This window comes from Danio rerio, chromosome 24 (assembly GCF_049306965.1).
Source record: "Danio rerio strain Tuebingen ecotype United States chromosome 24, GRCz12tu, whole genome shotgun sequence".
Taxonomy (NCBI): domain Eukaryota; kingdom Metazoa; phylum Chordata; class Actinopteri; order Cypriniformes; family Danionidae; genus Danio; species Danio rerio.
Genome location: NC_133199.1, coordinates 36,748,279 through 36,773,955, shown reverse-complemented (window position 1 = coordinate 36,773,955; position 25,677 = coordinate 36,748,279). Strand labels below are relative to the sequence as shown.

The following is a 25,677-nucleotide window of genomic DNA, read 5'->3' as shown; positions in this document are numbered from 1 at the left end:
TACGCATTAATATAACAAGCTTAAGTTGAAGATGTATCAGTGTAGACTCTAGCTTGTTTTCTTACCGTGTATCTACTGACATCTCATGGTGAAACCCAAGAAGCACATCATTTATTCAATTTCAGATGTAAATACATTTTCTCAATTTCCCCTACACTTAAGGTATAATGTTGACATTTACTAAATTTATAAGCATAAAACGTATTAAGTCATTAATTAATATACAATTATAACGAAATATAATATGTACATATATTTATTTTTCGATCTCCATCCATTTGAGGGCGGGGTTTCTTGCCCTTGGCCAATCCCAAACTATAACATCACATCATTATACGTCATATAACCCCGCCCATCAATGACAGTGCGAGCTTTTTCAGTTTGTTTTTCTGGTTGATCGATTTGATTTGTTTCATAAACTTTCATATATTTATTTCTGCGCACAACCCATAACAAAATGCAAGCAATGAGGTAAGCTCTGTTTTATGTTTTTCACGTTACAACAGATGTCACTTGACTAATTACCCAATAACCTGTCAAGTTACTGTACAGAGGAAGTGAAGTAAAAGGATTTTCAATATTTCAGACATTTTGATGATTTTACAAACTAGATATGACTGAACATAATCGTAATAAACAACGGTTATGTTTTATTAAATACGCTGAACATGTAAAACAAGTTCAATCATATCAAACCAACGCCCGTTTGATAAGTTGCGCAATATGAGAACAATTATTGCATTATCTTTATGCTTTCTCCTCAGAAATATGTTTTGTTCCTGGTCATCTGCTGCCAGACTTGACGGTAAAACCGTTTTAATTACTGGAGCCAATACTGGAATTGGAAAAGAGACAGCTATTGACCTGGCAAAGAGAGGTAGGCAGTGTGCAAATTACAGGGGGGTTTGGGGGGATTGACCCCCCTAATTAACGCTTGATCCCCCCTGAAGGACATCAAAAAAGGTGTATGGGGGACGGGAGGGGGGGGGGCAGCCCATTAATAGTAAGGAATAGCTTTCTTAAGTATTAATAATTAAAAATTCATAATATAGATATACAACCCCCCCCCCCCCCCCCCCCCCCCCCCATAAAGGTTCATACCACTGTGATGCATTCAATTGCGCCAACAATGGTAGGAAAAATATCATTCAACAGTCTGAAACTGGCACTTCTAGAGCACCGATAGACATCTTAAGTAATAGACATCTTAAGTAACTTGACCTACAGTAACCTCAACAATAGTCACTAAATATACTTCAAAACACTGAAAACATATACATTTTATTAATAAATTAATTATTAATTATTAAAGTAATTTGAATACATTCATAAATTTGATTCACTGAAGCATGGATTACCGAACTACTTATAAAAAGTTGAACCCCCCACCACCCCCCTATCGTCAGTGTATAAATTGCACACTGGAGGTAGGCAACCATATTTTACCATGATGTTATATTAATATATGATCAGATGGAAGAATATTGTCTTTTTGCTTTTCTCAGGAGCACGAATCATCATGGCATGCAGAGATATGGAGAAAGCTGAAGCAGCGCTAAAGGAAGTTAAAGATTCTTCTGGAAACCAGGATGTTTTTATTAGCAGTCTTGACCTTTCAGACTCCAAATCAATCCGAGGATTTGCAGAGAAAATCAACAAAGGTGAGATCACCTGCATGTGTTAATGTTAAATTACGTCCAGTCATGTTTAAAATTATCTGCAACCTTGGTAATAATAAGAGCAAAGAAGGCTGTGAAAAAAGTATTGTTTATGCTGATTTATTTCATTTAACAACACACAAAAATATCTTTTCATTGAAATAAAACAATATAAAATGAGTGAAAATCTCATCATTTGATAGTTTTTTTTTAACACTTTGACACTTGTTTATTGACTTATTAGAAGATAATGCACACAAATGGTGTAACGGCCAGTCTGCTTCGTGCCATCAATTATTCTTTACTTATTTCTGATTAAAATGATTTTATTTCACAGAAAGATTGGTTGTTGTTTTTGACTGTTTCATGTGCACAAGAATCTAAATGTGCATATATTTTACCAAGGGTGCAAATAATTTTGCCCATAACTCCATATAGCACACTATGTTTCCATCCACCTATTTTATGCGCATTTTGCAAATGCGCTTAAAAAAAATAGTTGATGGAAACGCCATGATGCGCATACATTTTGAAAATGCGCATAAAAAACTTATGCGCCTAACTGGGTAGGATAAACTTTTTATTCGATAAGAAAAGATGCGCATAAACTGCGATGGAAACACTTTTACCGCACAAACTCCAGCATGCGCATTAAAAAAGGTCATGTGATTTTGTTGAAAGAGATCATGTGATGCTTAAAATGTGTGTGAATGGATAAAACGTCAGGCTGAGCACATTATAAAACATCTGAAATGTTGTTTTGGTCATTATAAACTGCCTTACCATTTCAGTATTAATGTTATTATATTGTTAATGACCTCCAGAATCAAGAGCGCCTGTGCTCCGCGTCTGACACCTTCAAACACCACTGTGCGCTCACTGCTTGTCAGGATTGTCTTCTGAGGCGCAATCATTTAGAAAAGATTGATGCAGCATCTCCAACTGCTGCAAATGCAGTTTTTACTGTTGATATTTGGTGCCAGATAATCAGGAAGTGACGATTTTGTTCGCTTTGACTCGTTGGATGGAAACGATGCTTCATTCGCACAACTTTTATGCGATAATCCAGTTTTGCGCATAAAGTTTATTCGCATTTTTGGATGGAAACATAGATGCATCTGTATTGTCTTTCAGAGGAGAAACAAGTCAACATCTTAATCAACAACGCCGGTGTGATGGTTTGTCCTTACGGAAAGACAGCCGATGGTTTTGAAATGCAAATAGGAGTGAATCACATGGGTAAGCACATGTCAATTTTCTAAAACAAAGCAAACCTAAGAGAAATTGTAAAAATTGCTGGGTGTTACACAATCGATTTGTGTTAGGACAACATGAAGGAATTAAGTTAACTTATGTTAACTTTACAAGTTTAATTGGATTCAACATAAAACAAATAAATTGTGCCCCAAAAAGCTTAAGAATTTAGTTGTTTCAGCTGATTTTAAATAAGTAATTTGAACAAACAGCAAACATAATTTTTTTAGTGCAAGTCGTGATACAGCAGAGCTGTTCTTCTTCCTGTAGGTCACTTCCTGCTGACGTACCTGTTATTGGATTTGATAAAGAGATCAGCGCCAGCGAGGATCATTAATGTCTCGTCCACAGCACATCAATGGGGGACCATAAACCTAGAGGACATCAACAGTGAGAAGAATTATGATAAACAGAAAGCCTACTGTCAGAGCAAACTGGCAAACGTTCTGTTCACTCGCTCCCTGGCCAAAAGACTAGAAGGTCAGTTTCTGAATTTGATATTTACAGAAATAATGTGATATACATACAGTTGGAGTCAGAATTATTAGCCACCCTGTTTCATTTATTTCTACAATTTCTGTTTAACGGAGAGCAGATTTTTTTTTCAACATTTATAAACACAATAGTTTTAATAACTCAACTCTAATAACTGATTTATTTGATCTTTGCCATGATGACTGTAAGTAGTATTTGTCTAGATATTTTTCAAGACACTTTTATACAGCTTAAAGAGACATTTAAAGGCTTAACTAGGTTAATTAGGTTCACTAGGTAGGTTAGGGTAATTAGGCTAGTTATTGTATAACGATGGTTTGTTCTGTAGACTAGCGAAAGGAAATATAGCTGAAAGGGACTAATAATTTTGACCTTAAAATTGTGTTCAAAAAATTAAAAACTCTTTTATTCTTGCTGAAATAAAACAAATAAAACTTTCTCCAGAAGATAAAATATTATCAGACATACTGTGAAAAATTCCTTGTCCTGTTAAACATCATTTGGGAAATATTTAAAACAAATAAAATTAATTCAAAGGGGGGCGAATAATTCTGACTTCAACTGTATATAATGTGCTCAAGAATATTCATTTTCACATTAAATATCAAAATATAGTAAATATAAATAAAACAAAAATATTATTCTTTTATTTCTGTATTTGTGTGAAAAGTATACAATTTAAAAGTTACTGTACTATACAGGTTGTGATTTGTTTTGTTTAAAATGCTGTGTAAGAGTAGTTTAATATATTTACAATTTTAGATAGCAGGTTAAAACCGGTTTTATATATATATATATAAAATATATATATATATATATATATATATATATWTTATATATATATATATATATATATATATATATATATATATATATATATATATATATATATATATATATATATATATATATATTTATATATATATATATAAAATTTGGCCCTGAACATTTTTGTGCATTTGTTTATATTATTTTAAATTAGGTTATTTAGCTAGATTGAAGATACAATAATCTGAGTAAAATTGATGAAATATATCAAATGTTAGTTAACAGATGAATATTTTTTTTGATTAATCTCTAATTTCTAAATGTATATAAATTATATATAAGTTTCATACTAATGTGTGGCATTTGCATCATTTAACTTGCCACTTTTCAATTCCAAAACGATGATCGATGTGAAAATAATCACATTATTCATCTAAACCAACTTTATAGTTTAGAAAAATGATTCTATAAAATGTTAGATTGATGTTTGATTTAACCTTATCATATATTATATTTAAGCTTCCAATATTCTATTTCACTGATATGACAATTAAAGCTAAAACAATCCCAGTAAATATCAATTTAGTAGAAGTCAAACAAAACATTATAAAATATAAATAAAGTCAGCCAGTCAATTAGATTTTAGTTTCTGTATCATCAGCTTTTTTTCTTGTTTTTCCATTTCATTTAAGTTTTATTTTATTTCTATTAAATTAAAATATCCATTTAATTTTTTTTCTATTCCAAATATATAATGAACGTTGCTAAAATAATCCCAGTTAATACACTTTATAATACAAAATACAGAATTATAAAATACAAAAATCCTACAAAGTACATTAAAACATACAGTTGAAGTCAAATTATTTACCCTCCTGTGATTTCATTTTTTTTAAAAAGCAAGGAAATTCTCACAGTGATTCCTATAATACTTTTTCTTCTGGAGAAAGTCTTATTTGTTTTATTTCTGTTAGAATAAAAGCAGTTTACATTTTTTAATAAGCATTGTAAGGTCAAAATTATTAGCCCCCTTAAGCAAGATATATATTTTTTTCAATCGTCAACAGAACGAACCATCATTAAACAATGACTTGCCTAATTACACTAACTTGCCTATTTAACCTAATTAAGTCTTTAAATGTCACTTTAGACTGAAAACTAGTATTTTGAAAAATATCTGGTCAAATATTATTTACTGTCATCATGGAAAAGATACCAGTTATTAGAAATGAGTTGTTAAAATTATTATGTTTAGAAATGTGTTGAAAAAAAATCTTTCAGCTAAACAGAAATTGGGGGGGGGGGAACATACAGGGGGCTAATAATTTAGGAGGGCTAATTATTCTGCCTTCAACTGTACATTTATATTAATGATATCGATGACATTTTCACAGATGCATAATTGTTGGCCCTGTTCTAGGTTGTGCGCTATTGTATATTAAACTTCCCAGATAATAATGCTCATGATGTGTGTGTGTGTGTGTGTGTGTGTGTGTGTGTGTGTGTGTGTGTGTGTGTGTGTGTGTGTGTGTGTGTGTGTGTGTGTGTGGTTCAGGTACTGGAGTAACAGCATACTCTCTTCATCCGGGTGTGGTTCAGACTGACCTGTGGAGGCACTTGAGTAAACCTCAACAAGCCGTCATGTGGTTCACAAAGCCTTTCACCAAGACATCAGTGCAGGGAGCTCAGACCTCCATCTACTGCGCTGTCGATCCAGAACTGCAGACAGAGAGCGGCAAATATTACAGGTTATTAAAATGTCTTCTTTATATTGCACTTAGTGGTTAGTGGTTAGCACTCTAGCCTCACAGCAAGAAGGTCACTGGTTCGAGTCCCGGCTGGGTCAGTTGGCATTTCTTTGTGGAGTTTGCATGTTCTCCCCGTGTTGGCGTGGGTTTCCTCTGGGTGCTCCAGCTTTCCCCTACAGTCCAGGTGAATTGGATAAACTAAATTGTCTGTATGTAAGTGTGTGAATGAGTGTGTATGGATGTTTCACAGTACTGAGTTGCAGCTGGAAGGGCATCCGCTGCATAAAACATATGCTGGATAAGTTGGCGGTTCATTCCGCTGTGGCGACCCCAGATTACTATTGGGACTAAGCTGAAAATGAATAAATGAATGAATAAATAATTAATAAAAGTTGAAAATAAAGCATTTGGATGCTTTATTTTCAACTTTTATTGTTTATTTATTTTCCCATTTATTTTTTTATTTATTTATTTGTTTATATAGTTATTTATTTATTTATTTATTACAGTATTTATTCATTTCTGTATTCATTTATTTTTTGATTTATTTATTTGTTTATATAGTTGTTTATTTATTTATTTTTATTTTTTTTATTACAGTATTTATTCATTTCTGTATTCATTTATTTTTTTATTTTTTTATTTTTTATTACAGTATTTATTCATTTCTGTATTCATTTATTTTTTGCTTGGATTTCTTTTTACTTTTCAATACTTTACATGGAAATTAGGAAAGCAGGTTTTATGTAGCTTTAGTGCATTATTGGTTGAGTAAAAAATAAATTAATAATAATAAATATGTTTCTTAGTTACTCTAAGATAAGTAATGTGAAAGTATATGTCATGTTATTTTTGCATTGTTTTATGTACTTTAGATTTTTAGAGATCAAGATCTTAGGTCTTTAGGATTGTAATACATTATTTTTTTACCCAAAACTTAAAAAAATAATAATAATAAAGTATCCAAAATCCATTGCAAGTGTTTTATTTAAACTTTTATTAATAAATTTTTCGATTGATCTATTTTATGTATATTTTTTCCGGTTTTTACTGCATTTATTAATTTCTATATTTAATTATTTTCGCTTGGATTTATTTGTTACTTTTCAGTCTGTAACATGGAAATGGAGGCGTTTATTATGTAGCTTCAGTGCATTGTTGGTTGAGTAAAAAAATAATTAAATCTGTTACTTCATTTTTAAGGAAAGTAATGTGAAAGTATTTTGTATTTCTATTTTATATTTGTTTAAAGATTAAAATCTTTAGGGCTTTATGATTGTAGTAATAATTTTTACCCATCACTGAATGCATGTTACAACAGCTTGAGCCTCCACCTACACAAAGTACAGCATAAATACATGAAAGTCCAATAGGTCACATTATATTATCTTTTAATTGAGTATCATTATCATGCAGGAATACAGTTACTGCTGATAAATATGTTATTTAAGGTGAGACACAAAACCAACCTATCGGTTTTTACATTTTGGGCTTTTTATTTAGTTTTCAGTTTTTTTCAGTCATATACAGAAAGCATCTGATGTACATTTGAGGTGTTTCTTTTAAACTTTTATGAATTTCTTTATTTTTCTATTTATTGTTTTGATGCATTAATGTTTGAGTATATATATATATATATATATATATATATATATATATATATATATATATATATATATATATATATATATATATATATATATATATATATATATACAGTTGAAGTCAGAATTATTAGCCCCCTTTTGATTTTACTATTTTTTTTTTTATATTTCCCAAATTATTTTTAACAGAGCAAGGAAATTTTCACAGTATGTCTGATAATATTTTTTCTTCTGGAGAAAAAATATTTTATTTTATTTAGTTTATTTTTTTCACCAATTTCTGTTTAATGGAGGGAAGATTGTTCCCAAGCACATTTCTAAGCATAATAGTTTTAAAAATTTATTTCTAATAACTGATTTATTTTATCTTTGACATAATGACAGTAAATAATATTTTAATTGATATTTTTCAAGACACTTCTATACAGCTTAAAGTGATATTTAAAGGCTTAACTAGGTTAATAAGGTGAACTAGGCAGGTTAGGGTAATTAGGCAAGTTATTGTATAACGATGGTTTGTTCTGTAGATTATCGAAAAAAAAAATAGCTTAAAGGGGCTAATAATTTTGTCCCAAAAATATTTTTTTAAAAATTAAAAACTGCTTTTATTCTAACCGAAATGAAACAAATAAGACTTTTTCCGGAATAAAAAGTATTATCAGACATACTGTGAAAATTTCCTTGTTCTGTTAAACATCATTTGGGAAATATTAAAAAAAATAATAATTCAAAAGGGAGCTAATAATTCTGATTAAATGTGTGTGTGTGTGTGTGTGTGTGTGTGTGTGTGTGTGTGTGTGTGTGTATATATATATAATTAAACATACACTTTATCTACAAAATAAAAACCTTTACATATAAATAAAAATAAATAAACTAATCAGAAAACAAATAAGTTAATTTTGAAAAGAATAAAATATAAATAAAAAATATTAATAAATTAATACATTTACAGTGAAAATACAATATAGCAGTCTTATTTAGTCATGTACTGTATGACTATTTTTCTATTGTAACATTTATCTATCTATCTATCGATAGATAGATAGATAGATAGATAGATAGATAGATAGATAGATAGATAGATAGATAGATAGATAGATAGATAGATAGATAGATAGATAGATAGATAGATAGATAGATAGATAGATGTGTGAGTCCGTGCATGCATGTGTCATATGCATTTATTTTTATTTATTTATTTCTCACTCATTCACTTTTCACGTGTTGGGCTGCAGTGTGTGTGTGTGTGTGTGTGTTGTTTTAATGGTTTTCTGCTCTCTCTCTCTCAGTGACTGTGCTCCTGCTAAAGCTGCGAAGGCTGCGATGGATGATGAAGTGGCTCAGCGGCTCTGGGAGCTCAGCTGCAGGATGCTCAACATCACATGGGAATGAGAACTTTTCTATTCTGATCATGATTTAAGCATTATTTACGTCTGCTCGAGACTGACCAATCAGTCAAAACAGAAATACTAATAGTTTATTCATTCTTAAACATTCTCTAATAAATAGACTACTAATGATAAACCCATAGGATGGGCTTAAAATATTATGCACAATTTATAATGTATATTTTGGTCTGAGTGAGTTCATTTCATAAACAAAACTTCAGGTACATTTTATTGCACTGCGAATTTAGACTTCTGTGTATTTCATGTATTTTTGAATACTTTTAATTAAACATTTGCAATAAATACTTTTGTATGACTCAAAAAAAAGAACGTTTCCATTTCAGATTCATTTTCTTGACAGTATGAATGGATTTGTGTGTTGTGTATAATTATCTTTTAGTGTAAATGTTGAAGAAATATCAAAACTAAAATGTGTTTTACAAGCACACACACTAACGTTCAAAAGTTAGGGGTCGTTTTTTCTATTATTATTAATTCTATTGAATAATTTATTTCTGTTTATCAAGGAGGCATTTATTGAATATAATTAAAATATATATATATTAAATATTTACTTATTACATATTGTATGTAGTTTCAAATGAAATTATTACTCCAGTCATTATTGCTGGTCAGTACTTGTTATTACTTTTACCATTAATAATAATAATAATAGTAATAATAATAATAATAACAAAAAAAATTAATATTACAGTGATTTCTGTATTATCACGTGACTCTGAAGACAAGCTGAAAAATCACTGGAATAAGTTTTTGAATTAAAGGATAAACTACTTTTAAACAGTTATTTTATACTGCAATAACATTTCACAATTTTACAATTTGTCCTGTATTTTTGATTAAATTAATGCAGGCTTGGTGAGCAGAAGAAGCTTATTTGAACACATTTAAAAATCCTACTGACCCCAAACTTTTGACCGATAGTGTATAATTGTAAATCCAGTGAAACTTCATTCATTCTTTCATTTTCTTTTCGGCTTAGTCCCTTTATTAATCCAGGGTCACCACAGCGGAATGAACCGCCAACTTATCCAGCACATTTTTATGCAGGCGATGCCCTTCCAGCCACAAAACATCTCTGGAAAACATCCACACACACTCATTCACTACGGACAATTTAGCCTTCTCAATTCACTTGCACCAGATGTCTTTAGACTGTCAGGAAAACCGGAGCACCCGGAGGAAACCCACGCGAACACGGGGAGAACATGCAAACTCCACACAGAAACGCCAACTGACTCAGCCGGGGCTTGAACCAGAGACCTTCTTGCTTTGAGGCGTCATCTTCAAATGTAAAAAGGAGTCTGCACATAATACATTAACTTTGATTACAGTTACTAATGCAAATATTTATAAGGTGAATTATGAATGCCGTCATAAAGCGTTATATTTAAAGTTTAATCAGAAATCAATCAGATAAAGACCTCTGCCCTCTGACTGACCCAGTCACCATGGCAGCCTCTAATCAGCTCTGCCATCCATGACATGGTCACCATGACAACCGCTCATTGCCCTATATAATGCAATGCAATGGTATGTAAAAAGCATCTTTAGCACCACCTAGTGGACAGCAAAAATGTACATTATAATCATTAGATGGAAAATTTGCATGGCTAAAGGGTCGTTTTGTGCATTTTTAATTGCATTTATGTAAAACAGCCACTGATAAAAACTGAAGAAAAAAAAAAAACACAGACTGATTTTATCCTGACTTATTTTCTATTGTGTTTTGCACTTTTGTGGACTGATATATGTGCTCTGTGCTTAGTGAATGAATCGATCAAACGTTGAATCAAACTAAATGTGTGCTGACAAATATAAATCATTCATTCATTTTCTTTCTGCTAGAGGTCGCCACAGCGGCAACTTTTCCAGCATATGTTTTACACAGCGGATGCCCTTCCAGCTGCAACCCAGTACTGGGAAACATCCATACACACTCATTCACACTCTTACACTATGGCCAATTTAGTTTACCCAATTTACCTATAGCACATGTCTTTGGACTGTGGGGGAAACCGGAGCACCCGGAGGAAACCCACACCAACACGTTGAGAACATGCAAACTCCACACAGAAATGCCAATTGACCCAGCCGGGACTCGAAACAGTGACCTTTATGCTGTGAGGCGTCAATGCTTACCCCTGAGCCACTCTGTCACCCACAAATAAAGATATACAAAAATTAAAAAGCATAACAGAGCAAAATATGCGTAAGAAGTCTAATGTATGACTTCTAGTTTTACAACTGGTATCTGTTACATGCCGCAGGTAAAAATGGCCGCTAATTTCTGTTATTGTAACATTATGTTCGGTTTTTAAATGAAATCTACCTCATTTAGGTCATCAAAAAATGTCCAAATGTCCTACCCTATCAAAAAAAAAAAAATCCATTTCAAGCGTTTATACAGTGGGCAAGCGAAGCAGACTTTGTGTCTGTGAATCTGTGAGTCATTAACTAAAATTGATCATTTGAATCAGTGAATCTTTTTGCCCTGAACAGATAATTTGAATCAGTAGGTGCATTCAAAATAGGATATTTCACCCTCCAAAGAACAGTTTAAAGTGAAAATAATCATGGCCACCATATTCAAGTGTTGTTCCAAATCGAAGGGCTCAAAAATGGCCACTTTGAAGGGACCTTCATGAAGGATGAAGGTTTGTATGAAGGATTTCAACAGGTACAACTGATGAATTTCTGATTATTCTCGAATAGCTTATACACTATGCTCTAATAGTCAAAACTGACACTTCGAAAGGTTACTTCAAGAGATTAGGGTATAGAGATGATCCCTTCTGAACACAGTGAGTGAATCATTTCCTGAAGATTTGCTCTGACTCAGTCAGCTGTTAACTGGAGACATACTCTAAATGGATAATTTGAATCAGTGAATCATTTACTGGAGGATTTTCTTCTGAATCAGTCAGTTGTTAACTGGAAAGTAGCTCTAAATAGATCACTTGACTCTGTATAATTTACCAGAGACTTGCTTCTGTATATATCATTATTAACTCAATACTAGCTTTGAACAGATCATTTGAATCAGTGAATTATTTACTGGAGACTTTCTTCTAAATCAGTCAGTTGTTAACTGGAGTTGTACTCTCAACAGATCATTTGAATCAGTCAATCATTTACTAGAGACTTGCTTCTGAATCAGTCAGCTGTCAACTGGAGACTTGCTCTGAACAGATCATTTGAATCAGTCAATCATTTACTAGAGACTTGCTTCTGAATCAGTCAGCTGTCAACTGGAGACTTGCTCTGAACAGATCATTTGACTCAGTAAATCATTTACTGGAGATTTGCTTCTGCGTTGGTAACTGGAGACTTGCTCTGAGTGGATCATTTGAATCAGTGAATCATTTACTGGAGATGCTTCTGAATCAGCTAGTTGTTTTGACTATGTCTAAACAGATCATTTGAATCAGAGAATTGTTTATTGGAGACTTGCTCTGACTCAGTTAGCTGTTAACTGGAAACTTGCACTGAACGGGTCATTTGAATCAGTGAATCATTAACTGGAGACTTTCTTCTGACTCTGTCATTTGTTTCAAGGGGTTAACTGACAAGATTCAGCTTGCTCATTTATCGGGTGCTGTTATCATGTCTCTGATTGATAGAAAACATTAAAGCAGATGCAGATTCAACTCTTTGATGTCCTATGAGTTGTTCCAATATATCAGTTGAGTGGCGATAATCTGAGGCTCTTAATTATCCTGCTGCCAAATCACAAGCGCTATGAGAGTGGAAGGCACTTTTTTCAGGACAATTAACCAGCGAGTTCATTGAAAGGCATGAATGGCGCTCTGTGTTCAGTAATGAACTTGTGTGTCTTTCTGATTCTCTCTCATCATTCTGTCCTGATGGAGCAAAATGAGAAGAAACCACAACGTAAATGTGAGTAAAACTTAAAAACATTCAGTCAATATTTCTAACGTATATCATATGAGCTGTAGTTTAGCTATAGAAAAAGGTTTGTCTATTAAAAATTAATTAACTCATAAGATTACAATAGGAACTAAAGATGTTTTACACATTGATGCCATAGAAGAACCATTTATGCATTATTCTTGAGTTGTTCAGAAGACCTCAAAAACAATTGTTGATCTTAGAAATGTTTGTAATCTCCAAATATCATCATTTTTCCTATACAGCTACATGTTTTTAGGATAATTCTTACCAAATACAGACTGTTTAAGATCGTATCATGGGATCATTGCTGAATAATATACATTTAGCTTACAAAATGGATTTAAAGTAGACACGCTGTAAAACCTAACAGTAAAAATTGCTATATGAAATAAGTTAGTAACTTATATTTTAACTTATGAGTTACTTTGACTCAATTAAAAAGAGTTATGACAACTCATAAAGAGATTACATTAGGCAGAACTCAAACCAAATAAGTTATGAATGAATTACTAATATCTTTTGGGTTAACTTAACTCTGATGCTAAAGGCAGTACCAAACCATTTGAGTAGCTATATTGGGACTTAATTTGTTTAGGTAAAATTAACTCATAGTGATTTGATAACTGAATTTAAAATGTTTAAGTTACTAATGTTTGATGATATCAACACAAATAATACACTGTAAAGCACAACAGTCAACTTTATCAAATGAAATGAGTGTAGTAAACTCAAAAATTACTGAAAGTTAATTGTACTCTTTTGAAAAGAGTTTTGAACTCAGTGTTGACGGTAATGAGATAATTAAATGCCTCATTACTTCAACTTAAATAGAATAAGTTCACAGTACTCATATAGATTAGTTTTTTTTTTAACTCAAATGGTTTGTAGCAATTGGTTTCCTCAAACAGTTTGAGTTGCCTTAACTTACTAAGTACAAAACAGTGTTATTTACACTGTAAAACCCAACAGTCAACTTTATCAGATGAAATGAGTATAGTTAACTCAAAATCTACTGAAAATTAATTGTACTCATATGAAGAGTTTTGAACTGAGTGTTCAAGGTAATGAGTTAATTAAATACCTCATTACTTCAACTTAAATGGTGTAAGTTCACAGTACTCAGCATGTAGATTAGGTGTTTTAACTCAAATGGTTTGTAGCAATCTGCTTCCTCAAACGGTTTGAGTTGCCTTAACTTATTGAGTTTTACTGTGCTCAAATTGTTTTGTTTACTCAAATGGATTAAGTTGACAGTACTCATTAGGATTAGTTTTTGAACTTAAATGGTTTGTTGCAATCAGTTTCCTAAAATGGTTTGAGTTACCTTAACTTTTTCGGTTTACAGTGTACTTGACAGTTTTAAAAAAAACTTTTATGAAACTAAAATGTGAAAGTATTGGTGTACTATTGTTCCATCAACATTATTACCATAACAAATATAAAAAAAAATAAACCTATTCTGACCTAAAATATATAAAAGTAGCCTATTATAAAATATTTAATATATTGTTTTTAAAACTTGATGTAAACATGGATAACACCTAATTTAAAAATGACATTTAATTATTTAATGAATTAATACACAGAATTTTTATTGTCAAAAAATATGCTTATGAATTAATGTTTGACAGAAATAAATGCTATGAAATGCTAAACTAACTTATACAAAGATAAAACTGCAATATTTACACAATCAAATTAATCAATAAAAACGTATAAATAAATGATTATATTTTGTAAGTGCAAATGATAATCAAGCAAATAAAAATAATAAATGTATAATTAATAAATGCTAAATAATGTTTCATGAGCATAAAATATGTATTCATGCACAATGCATTCATATTCACTGACGATTATTTTAAATGTACAGAAGATAAAAAGAAACACTACCGATTTAATCATCGTTTGTTCTTATTTTGCCTAAATTTAATCATTTTTATTCTTTGTTTTTATTTTCTTGTACTTGTCTCCTTTATTCATGCTTATGTAAAGCACTTTGAATTACCACTGATAATGAAATGTGCTATATAAATAAACTTACCTTGCCTTAAATATATATTTTCAGGCGTCCGTCAGTGGTCGCTCTTGGCTTGTGCCTTAAGATTTTGACACACAAAAATGCGCAAGGATATTAAGATACTCGGCATGCATAATGCAGCTCTGTCTAAACCAAAATAGTCTAGCCTATATAGTTAGTTTAACTTTTACATGTTTTAAACTAAATTCGCACACAGAGTAAATAAGCTCTGCGTTCTTATAATTAACTTACCACAGCCTTTCCTCATAAAACTTTTCTTTTTTTCCACTTTTTAATCTTTCCAAATGCCGGTGAACATGGCTGGGTGCACCACAGACTGCGTGGAGAAGCCGATCTCCATCTGCTTCCAGAAGTTCGGCCGTTTTGTGGGCACTTACCCCTGGTGGTTCTTCATCTCTCCCCTGCTCATCTCTGCTGTGTTAGGCACTGGCTTTTGCCTTCTAGAAGATCGTGAAGCCAATGACATTGAGGATCAGTTCACACCTGTAAACGGTCCTGCCAAGCAGGAGAGGCGCTTTGTGCAGCAGAACTTTCCGCAGAACGACTCGCTGTTCTCCAACCAAAGGCTCTACACGGACGGGGTTTACGCGTCCTTCATAGCCGTGACTAAATCCTCCAATATCCTCACAGACGCTGCTTTTCGCGAGATAGTGATTTTAGACAGGAAAGTCAAGGAGCTGAATGTGTCCACGGGTCACGAGGTGCTTACTTTTGAGGGACTTTGCGCAAGACGATACAAGAAGTGCATACCCAATAAGATATTGGACATCCATAAGTATTACGGAGAGAATCTGGAGGCCACCGAGCTCTCCTTTCCGTTCTTCCGCTTCGGATTCTCCTACATTTTCTTGGGTTATTCGGTCGGTGGGGTGAATTTGAACTCTTCCATTATTAAAAGCGCAAAGTCAGTGCGTCTGTTTTATTTTCTGAAGGAGGATAATCGTACTAGAACTGATTTATGGCTGAATGAGTTCCTCAAGGTTTTCCCGTCTAATTTATCGCTAAACTCCATAAAGGTAGGTCAGCTTTTATTCATGTAGGCCTGCTGGTTATTAAGCTACTTGTCACGAGGCTAAATTTCGGGCAGTTTTACACTCTGGGTTGTTTTAATCCAACGTTTTGGGTCAGATATGGACAAATTATTTTCAATTACATTATAGTTAGTCTACACTTTTTTATTTTATTATATTTTAAACAGGAAGTCTCATTGAGATTTAAAATTTTACATGGCCAAGGTAACAGCCATACAGTAAAACAATAAATACACAAACACCACATAACATTTCATCAATCATCTCAACAAAAACAATCACATGCTTCCAATACTGATTTCATTATAATGCCTTTAAATTCACTGAAAAACGGTTATATATAGATGTTACTCTTTATGCTAATATTCCATGCCCAATGTGCACAATAAGAAAATGCAGTTTTACCCAGCTCTGTCCAAACTTGAGGTATATTAAAAAGAAAACACTTGTAACCTAATGTTTGAGTTTGTCCATATTTGGCCTAAAAATGGATTAAAACATAATTGAGTTGTTGGACTTACACATGTTTGTGTAAAATGTAAAATATTTATTTTATTCTGTAATATACATTAAATATTCTCTCCCTTCCTCCCATTTTTAAAACCACAATTGGTCAGTATAATAATCAATCAGTATTATTTAACGAATATTTCCTTCTAAACTAACAATAAATCTTTGGTATTGTGTTGTCTAAAATTTAATTTATGCATGTATGAAAAGATGACAGATTTTCGTTAATTTATGCAAAAAGGCTCTAAGTTTTTTGACATTATTATTGGGCAACTAATGCTAGGGCTGAAGCGAATTCATACCTGCTCTCTCAACACAAGATTACAGCTCATACAGTTTAAAGTGGTACATATATAGGCTACATTACACTAAAACTAAACTCAAAACAATTTTCCCTTCAGTTTCCCCGTTATGTGTCAGATGAGTTTAGAGGAAACATATGCTCACACTTTTTGGTTCTGCCCTGAGAGTTTTGGAAGAATATTTTTCAGTTTTATTTAAGCGAAGTTTCATTAACTAATTTCGAGAGGAGCATGTGATATGATTGAGCATGACTGGCTGCTCATCTGTAATCAGTAATAATCCAACAACAGTGATCCTAGCTTACAACAAATGGATCATTTTCTCCCTACTGCTCTACCTTCGTTTTGGAAGAATCCCCCCTTCCACCCCATCTCCTCCTTTTCCAAGGGGGAGCTCTCGAGACCTACCTGATCTTGGATCCCCTTATGCTCATTGACCGGGCTGGAGCCTAGGGCTCAAGTATCTCCAAGCTCAGGGTTCTCTCCCGGGACAGCATGCCAAACCTGCTATAAACACTAAGCATATCCAAGTGGGAACTCTTGAAATGTTTTAGGAGAAAACATTAGTCCAGATATTGACTTAGCCCTGTTTGGATGCTCTGAACATGTCAGCATGGTCACATAATCAGCGCATGTCTATTATGTTTGGTGGCTAACAGGGTGATCTTGATGGGTTGGAAGTCCACTTTACTACTTTTCATAAATGGCCGACTGAAATAATTGCTGCTTTTAAGCTTGAAATAATTAGTTTTGCTAGGGCAGATGCTTCTAAAAAGTTAAAAACAATCTAGGGCCTCTTTCTTGCTTATCTTTATTTAGAGTTGGAAGTAGGACACTTATGATTCATGGACAATTTTACTCTTACTTTTCCCCTTCATTCTCAATGTTTTGAGTTTGACCAAGTAGAACTTGATGGTGTATGTTATTTTCCTCTATATGGTGCATATTTGGATGGACAGGTGCTTGTTTTTTTATTTCTTTTTACAATTATTGTTTTTATTTAATTAATTTACCCATTTATTTTTTCTGTATTTTTGTTATCATTTGTATAAAAAGCATTATAGATTGTATAAATATTTATTTGTTCTGTTTTGTGCTTATAAAAACTTTTTAAATAAAATGTTTTAAAATAAAAGCAATTTTAGTTAAATTTTGTAGGAAATGTCGTCCCCCTTTGCACAATTAGGCTACTGTCAACCATAAAAATATTTTACTCAAACACAACTTTGAGCATTTAGAACATTTAGCATAAATTAACAAAAAAGGTGCAATGTTAATAATTTTAGACAACCCAATTTCAATGCTTTAAAATTGATATTCATCGAAATAACACAGATTTTCAATCACAACAAATGAAAACATTGATTATTCAGACAAATTAGGGAAAGAAAATAGCTCTAAAGGACAATAATATTATGCCACATTTATAGAATATTAATATAAAGACAGTATATTCATATGTATTATCAGTGAAAATATTACATTAATTTAAATTAACAATATTGCAGCTGTTTTCTTTTTATACTGAAGCTAGTTAGAGATTCATTCTTGTGATCTATCTACTCCTATGAGCTGAAATGATGAAATAACGATGTGATTATGATAATTGTGCATCCTCAGGTGACCCACTCCACATCTTTGTCAAGGCAGGTGGAGTTTGAGGCAAACACGAAAGATGTCATTCCTCTCTTCTCCATCACTTACGTCATCGCTATTGCTTTCTCCATTCTTTCTTGCTTGAGGTATGATTAGTTCACTATTGTATTTAGCTTATGAGTTTATATGGTAGACTCTTCCTCCTGATGTAATACCATATTTCATTGTAATAATTGTTTATAAGAATGTTTGAAGATTGATCAAAAGTATTGGATCATCATCTTTACTGTTTTTCTGCTAATATTCAAACTAATTATTTGGTTCATTTTAGCAGAGACAAATTAAAAATGCATTGCTGAATTTGTCAAACATGACCACATAGTTGATCTTTGGTCATTTTACAAATATGAAAATCATTATAATACAGTCAAATATATATGATTATTAAATCACCTTTCGCATCTGGTCCAGTTTTTTCATTGTTCATTTGTCACATAAAAAGCTCTGTAAAAGGAAACAGAAATGATTCATTACAATCCATACAGCATTTATGATTTGTTCATAATTATTCAAACATGTTTTAAAGACAACATCTGTGAGAATCAGATATAACAGAAAAAGCATTTAAGTAATAGATAGACAAACAATTGTATTTACCTGCGAGAAATCCTTTAAAAATCAGTTTTTTGTTTTGTTTTTCAGGTTCGACTGTGTCAGAAACAAAGTATGGGTTGCAACATTCGGGGTTTTCTCTGCTGGACTGGCTGTGTTGTCTTCTTTCGGCATGATGTTACACATTGGAGTCCCTTTTGTCATGACAGTTGCTAATTCTCCATTCCTAATATTAGGTAAAACTTTACACACCACTATAAACCACTGCAAAAAAATTCTTACTGGATAGTTCACTCAAGAATAAAAATTTGGAGTTCATTTACTCACCCTCGGGCCATCCGAGATGTAGGTCCAATCCCAATTTCTAGTGGTTGACATGGTAGCTCAGTGGTTATCATTATCGCCCCACAGCAAGAAAGTCGCTGGTTCGAGTCCCAGCATCAGTTGGCATTTCTGTGCGGAGTTTGCATGTTCTCTTCATGTTGGCGTGGGTTTCCTCTGGGTGCTCCGGTTTATCCCACAGTCCAAAGACATGAGCTATAGGTGAACTGAATGAACTAAATTGGCCATAGTGCATGAGTGTGAATGTGAGTGTATGGGTGTTTCCCAGTACTGGGTTGCAGCGGGAAGGGCATCCACTGTGTAAGACATATGCTGAATAAATTGGTGGTTCATTCCGCTGTGGCGACGGCTGATGATTTATACTTCTGCGTCGAGTGATTGGCTTGACCCATGGTGCCTGCCTTGCGCATAATCGTCCATTTCTACTTCTGCATGCTGTTTGTGTTGCTCTGCAATGATACTTCCGAAATGCAAGCTGGCAGTAAGCTTTCAGTGTTCCTCTGTGTCGAGTTTCTTCAATGGCTTTGAGTTTATTCTGAACACTACAAGTAGCTAAAACTCACTTATTCAGAGGCAGGAACCGCCGGACATGCAACAACTTAAATCTTAAGGTAAACACAAAACCAAAGTTTCCATCTGGAGCTCCTTCACAGGACTCAACACTTGTTAACAATCGCTCTATCAGGTTTGCACGCTCACGCTCGTCACCGATTCCAAGCTGACCAATCGCAAAGCTTGGGATACGTGTTGTTGCGACGTGTAGTTACATTTTTCGAGAGGTGCGCATAAGTGTCAGCCACAGCAAGGGCTATGCGACCAGACGAAGGCCGGCCTGACAATACACATGCTCTTGATGCAGAAGTATAAATCAGCCTTAAGCCGAAGGAAAATGAATGAATGGTTTCTAGTGTGGTCCTGGAAAATCTAAGTCTCAATGACTATCAAGCCCTTCCCCTTAGGCCTATGCCTTCAAGCTAAAGAGAACTAGGACACCCCTACCACATCATGTGAACGAGCAAATCGAAGGGTAGGGGTAAGGGCTAAGGGTTAGAATTGGCATTGGGCCTAACTGGGCTTTAATCATTGTGTGTAAATTTACTACATGTACATGTTTGAAGTATCACAGAAATATTTCACTATTTAGGTGAAAGTGTAATTATGTTCATGGTAAGGTTGACATTCGCATGGAATTGCTCTTATACTAACATTTGTAATCACTTCCTAACCTCAGTTGAAATAAATCATAAGTACGATTTTACGTCAATTTATTATGCAGCCCAAAATGTATATTGTCAGATTAACCATGAACATTTTGATGTTTTCATAAACAGGGATTGGAGTAGACGACATGTTCATCCTCATCTCCTGTTGGCAGCAGACGAATGTTCACGATCGAGTGGAGACTCGCCTGTCTAATACATACAAAGAGGCGGCCATTTCAATCACCATCACCACTCTCACAGACGTACTCGCTTTCTACATCGGCCTCATGACGCCTTTCCGCTCCGTCCGCTCTTTTTGCCTGTACACCAGCACCTCCATCCTTTTCTGCTACATCTACAGCATCACTTTTTTTGGAGCGTTCCTCGTCCTTAACGGACGGCGGGAGAACAGCAACAAGCACTGGCTGACCTGCAAAGAAGTACCCGAAGAGTGTGCTGTAGGACAGTCAAAATGGTACGAATTATGTTGCATTGGAGGAGCTTACGACCGCCATACTGGCTCAGAGGAGGTCCAACCCATGAATCACTTCTTCAAAAAATACTACGGCCCATTTCTGACCAAATCCTGGACGAAGGTGTTTGTGATCGTCTTTTATTGCATCTATTTAATCGTCAGCATTTACGGCTGCTTTCAGATTCAGGAAGGAATCGATCTCCGCAATTTGGCGGCTGACGATTCCTACGTGGTAAAATACTACGATAACGAGAAGGCGTATTTTTCCGAATACGGCCCAAACATCATGGTTGTCATCCGACAGGAATTTCCATACTGGGATGAAAAGTACATGTCGGATCTAGAAACCTGCATCGAAGACTTCAAAAACTTATCCTTCATCGAAAAGGACATATTCACGTCCTGGATTAAATCCTACAAGTACTACGGATATCACACGAAGCTCAATCTGAGCGCAGAAGACGTCTTCAAAGAGAATTTGGGAACGTTTCTACGGTTTTACTCTGATTTCAAACAGGACGTTAACTTCACCAACAACTCCATCCACGCGTCCCGGTTTTTCATACAGACCGTAAACATCTCCACTGCCCTGGATGAAATGAACATGTTAAATAAACTACGAGACACTGCCCAAAAGTGCCCTGTTCCCTTATTGGTGTACCACCCTGCCTTCATTTACCACGACCAGTATGCGGTCATAGTCACCAACACCATCCAAAACATTGCGGTTACCACAGCCGTGATGCTTCTGATCTCCCTTCTCCTCATCCCGAATCCTCTGTGCTCCCTTTGGGTCACTTTCTCCATTGCATCCGTCATCGTCGGAGTCACTGGGTTCATGGCGTTATGGGATGTCAACTTGGACACCATTTCCATGATCATTCTTGTCGTCTGCATTGGGTTCTCCGTAGACTTTTCTGCTCATATTTCATATGCCTTTGTATCCAACAAGAAGCCCAGTGCGAACGAAAAGGCAGTGGAGGCTTTGTTTAATTTAGGATACCCCATTTTGCAGGGTGCTGTGTCCACTATTCTTGGGGTGGTTGTCTTGTCTGCGTCCAAGAATTACATTTTTAGGACTTTCTTTAAAATTATGTTCTTGGTCATCTTCTTTGGGCTCTTCCATGGTTTGACTTTCATCCCTGTTTTCTTGACCTTCTTTGATATGTGTAACGGAACGCCGGCTGAAAACAAATCAGGCCCGGAAGAGCAAGCCATGAAGAAGAGTTACACCAATAACATTGCTAAGGATGGTGACGTGAAAGAGCGGGAAATATATGACAATCACACTTTCCAATCTGACAACCATCAAACATGTCCGTCTCAGCCCTGCTCTGATATATGGATGATAGCCGGAAATAATCATAGTGTGCAGGATAATCACGTGTGCTTGGCGAGCACTGTCCCAATGTTCAGAGTTGACGGTCAGACCTATGAGGTTCACATGTATGAACCGTCCGATGATGTCATGTTAAAAGTCAACTGTCAATCAAAACAGCGTGTCGAAGGACAAAATTGTGTGTCGGGAAACAGCAACCACATTCAAGATTCAGGTCTTCCTACTCCTAACTGTTCCGAGTTGACCATTTTGTAAAATCATTATACTTAATTTTCTTCTAAATACCGTATGGCTTGTTTGTATGAACACCAGCTTTTATATGTTTAAATGAAATTACTGATGTAAATTTAAATCAGGAAGATGAAAACATTGCATTTTTTAAATGGGCCAATGGTTTTACTGTAGATGGTTTTGCTAATGTTAGTAGATAAATAATGTTTACAAGATATTTAAAGTAAAAGTAAACTTAAATTAATAACTCGTAACACCTCATTTCTGAAACACAAGCACAAGTTAGTGTGAATCGTTTGTAAAACTGTTTTAGTCAATTTTCTTATTTAATTAATTGCAAAATTTAATGCAAGTACAGGGCGGCATACTGGCACAGTGGTTAGCACTGTTGCCTCACAGCAAGAAGGTTGATGGTTCATGCTAGGGCTGTGCAATTAATTAAAATCGAATCATGATTTGAAACGTTGCGATTAGCTAAATCGCAGGAGGCTGCAATATGAAATACAAATAGATTATATAATTTTTCCCCACCCAGAGCAAACGCGTGACTGCCGTCTGTGTGTGACTTACTAGGGATTGGTCTTACTAGCCAATTGAGTGAGCACACTTTCATACTGCCCAGTCAGAATTGTGCAACCGAATTATGCGGAACGCCCAGGGCCGGAGCAAGCTGAACTGCCACTCTAGGCAGAGGATGATCACGCCGCCCTCAACCCCAATGTAAAAACGAAAGTGACCGGCTATAAAAATGAAGTGAGGTATCGTGGACCTCTATAATGCCGCCCTATGCACGGATATAACTGAGGAATACGTGGGTGCTGAGGGAGGTGTCGCTGACGGCGCCATCTCTATTATGCCGCCCTATGGCCGGATATGACTAAGGTGTCGCGGACCTCTATTCTGCTGCCCTATGCGCGAATATAACTGAGGACATGCAGGTGCTGATGGAGGTGTCGCTGACGCCGCCCTCTCTATTCTGTCGCCTGTGCGCGAATATAACTGAGGAAGCGGGTGGTGAGGGAGGTGTCGCGGACATAACTGAGGACGCGGGTGGTAAGGGAGGTGTCGCGGACGCAGTCCTCTCTATATTGCCGCCCTAGGCGTCCGCCTAGGTCGCCTCTATGGACGCCCGGCCCTGGGAATGCCCATAATAAAACAAATAAACAAGAAAGCATGGACAAGTGGGATGATGGCATCTGCCGCGTCAGAATCATTAATAGACAAATTAATATCAAAGAAAAACAGCATGTCGGTAATATAGGAATATTTTGCTTTCAAAGTCACAGACACCAAACAACAACAGGTTACTTGTAATAACTGTCGCAGAATTGTACAACAGGAAATACAACAACCAGCACCTAAAAAGCACCACAGGCACAAGGAGTGTCTTGCTAAAAAGTCAACTAAAAGTATTGCCAGTGACACTCAATATAGTAGCTAGTAACAGCAAAGCACAATTTCAGAGTTGTTTGAAGTGGTTACACCATGGCTGCGTTCGAAACTGCAGACTTCCATACTATACAGAACGCTAAAATCAGTATGTTAGCCGAGAAGTATGTCCAAATTCATAGAATTCGAATATTGGTATGAGAGAAGTACCCGATGGCTTACTACTTCCGGCGAGATTCTGAGGTACGCATCCCTTGCACGCTGTGCTATACCATGATCCCCAGCGAGAGAATTCATGAATATGAGGGATGCGACGCAACTGATGTGACCATGACAAAATGGCTAATGTAGTTCATCAGAATTTCAATCATACTTCTCACATTCATACTGTATATATCGCACTTTTCTAAAGGCCGAGTAGCACTTTTAAATTCAAATGCAGTAACTACCTACTGAGCAGTAGGCGGTTTTGGATGCAGCCCGTATAAATAAACATCTTGAAAGCACCAGGAGATAACCAACGCCATAACTTACTTCTGTTTGCTCTAGAGAAAAATCAGTGTTTCATTTCTGAATATTTATAAACAAATTTGAATAAAAGTTGGGGTTAGTTAATTTCCTTTCAGTTCCTTTTTTAACTAACACTCACTGCATTTTAGCAGTAAGAAGCCAAGATACAGAATATTGAGCTGAAGCTTGACTTCAAAATTAAACTGCAAATCACATTTAAATCACAATATCTTTAAAAAATAAAAATTTGATATTTTACCCAAATCGCACAGCCCTAGTTTAAGCCCTGGCTGGGCTAGTTGGTATTTCTATGTGGAGTTTGCATGTTCTCTCCGTGTTGGTGAGGGGTTTCCCCCACAAAAACAGGTGCTATAGGTGTATTGGACAAACTAAATTGACCGTAGTGTCTTAAGTGTGTGTGAATGCAAGGGTGTATACACTGCAAAAAATGCTTTTCTTACTTAGATTTTTTGACTTGTTTCTAGTCCAAATATCTAAAAATTCCTAAATCAAGAAGAATTTTCTATACAAGAAAAACATATTGTCTTTTTTTTGAGAAATTTGTTTATTGTCTTGTTTTGAGAGTTTTTCCTTAAAACAAGTTAAATAATCTGCCAATGGGGTAAGAAAAATAATCTTACGTCAAAAGAAAAAACAAGATTAATTTGCTTACCCCATTGGCAGATTATTTTGCTTGTTTTAAGGAAAAACTCACTTAATATTTGCTTATTATTTCTCAAAAAAAGACAATATGTTTTGCTTGTTTAGAAAATGCTTCTTGATATAAGAAATTTTATATATTTAGACTAGAAACAAGACAAAAAAATCTAAGCAAGAAAAGCATTTTTTGCAGTGTATGTGTTTCCCAGTACTGGGTTGTGGCTGGAACGGCATGTGCTGCATAAAACAACATATGCTGGAATACTTGGCAGTATCACTGGCGACCCCTGATAAGTGAGGGACTAAGCTGAAGGACAATAAATGAATGTATGATGCAAGTACAAATAGTTCTTGTGTTTCATGAATGAGCGCCACTCTCTGAAAATATTTGAATGTCTTATTCTGCTGCATATGTGAATATTTCTATTTAGTTGTGTATTTATCCAAGTACATTTATGTAGTTTTTTCTTAATTTTGTGAAATAATAAACTAACTCAATGCACATTTGCATATTCAACCATCATCTGCGTTAATGCGAGTTTTGCAGAGCTTTCTTTTGGATTATTTATGGAATGGTTTCAAT

General features: G+C 34.7%; 2 protein-coding genes across 6 annotated transcripts; both read left to right on the top strand.

Moving 5' to 3' along the window:
• Positions 1 to 340: 340 nt before the first annotated feature.
• Positions 341 to 9,244, top strand: rdh12l (retinol dehydrogenase 12, like). The gene is given in 7 exon segments (NM_001009912.2): positions 341 to 471; positions 765 to 877; positions 1,506 to 1,661; positions 2,793 to 2,897; positions 3,183 to 3,392; positions 5,731 to 5,923; positions 8,820 to 9,244. Coding segments are annotated over 7 exon segments (894 nt in total). The 5' UTR covers positions 341 to 457; the 3' UTR covers positions 8,923 to 9,244.
• Positions 9,245 to 9,919: 675 nt separating this feature from the next.
• On the top strand, positions 9,920 to 25,617 carry ptchd3a (patched domain containing 3a). Of its 5 annotated transcripts, none has more exons than XM_003201327.7 (5): positions 9,920 to 12,839; positions 15,211 to 15,911; positions 18,359 to 18,480; positions 19,037 to 19,182; positions 20,620 to 25,617. In XM_003201327.7, the coding sequence occupies exons 1-5, from the start codon at positions 12,737 to 12,739 to the stop codon at positions 22,557 to 22,559; spliced, it is 3,012 nt and encodes a 1,003-aa protein (XP_003201375.3). In that variant the 5' UTR covers positions 9,920 to 12,736; the 3' UTR covers positions 22,560 to 25,617. The 5 variants fall into 5 exon arrangements, 3 of the variants coding, with proteins under 3 accessions (XP_003201375.3, XP_073797051.1, XP_017209492.1); XR_012399483.1 differs by lacking the exon at positions 9,920 to 12,839 and having other exon boundaries at positions 15,180 to 15,911; positions 20,620 to 23,814; positions 25,288 to 25,617; XR_012399484.1 differs by lacking the exon at positions 9,920 to 12,839 and having other exon boundaries at positions 15,180 to 15,911; positions 20,620 to 23,417; positions 23,465 to 24,536.
• Positions 25,618 to 25,677: the final 60 nt, after the last annotated feature.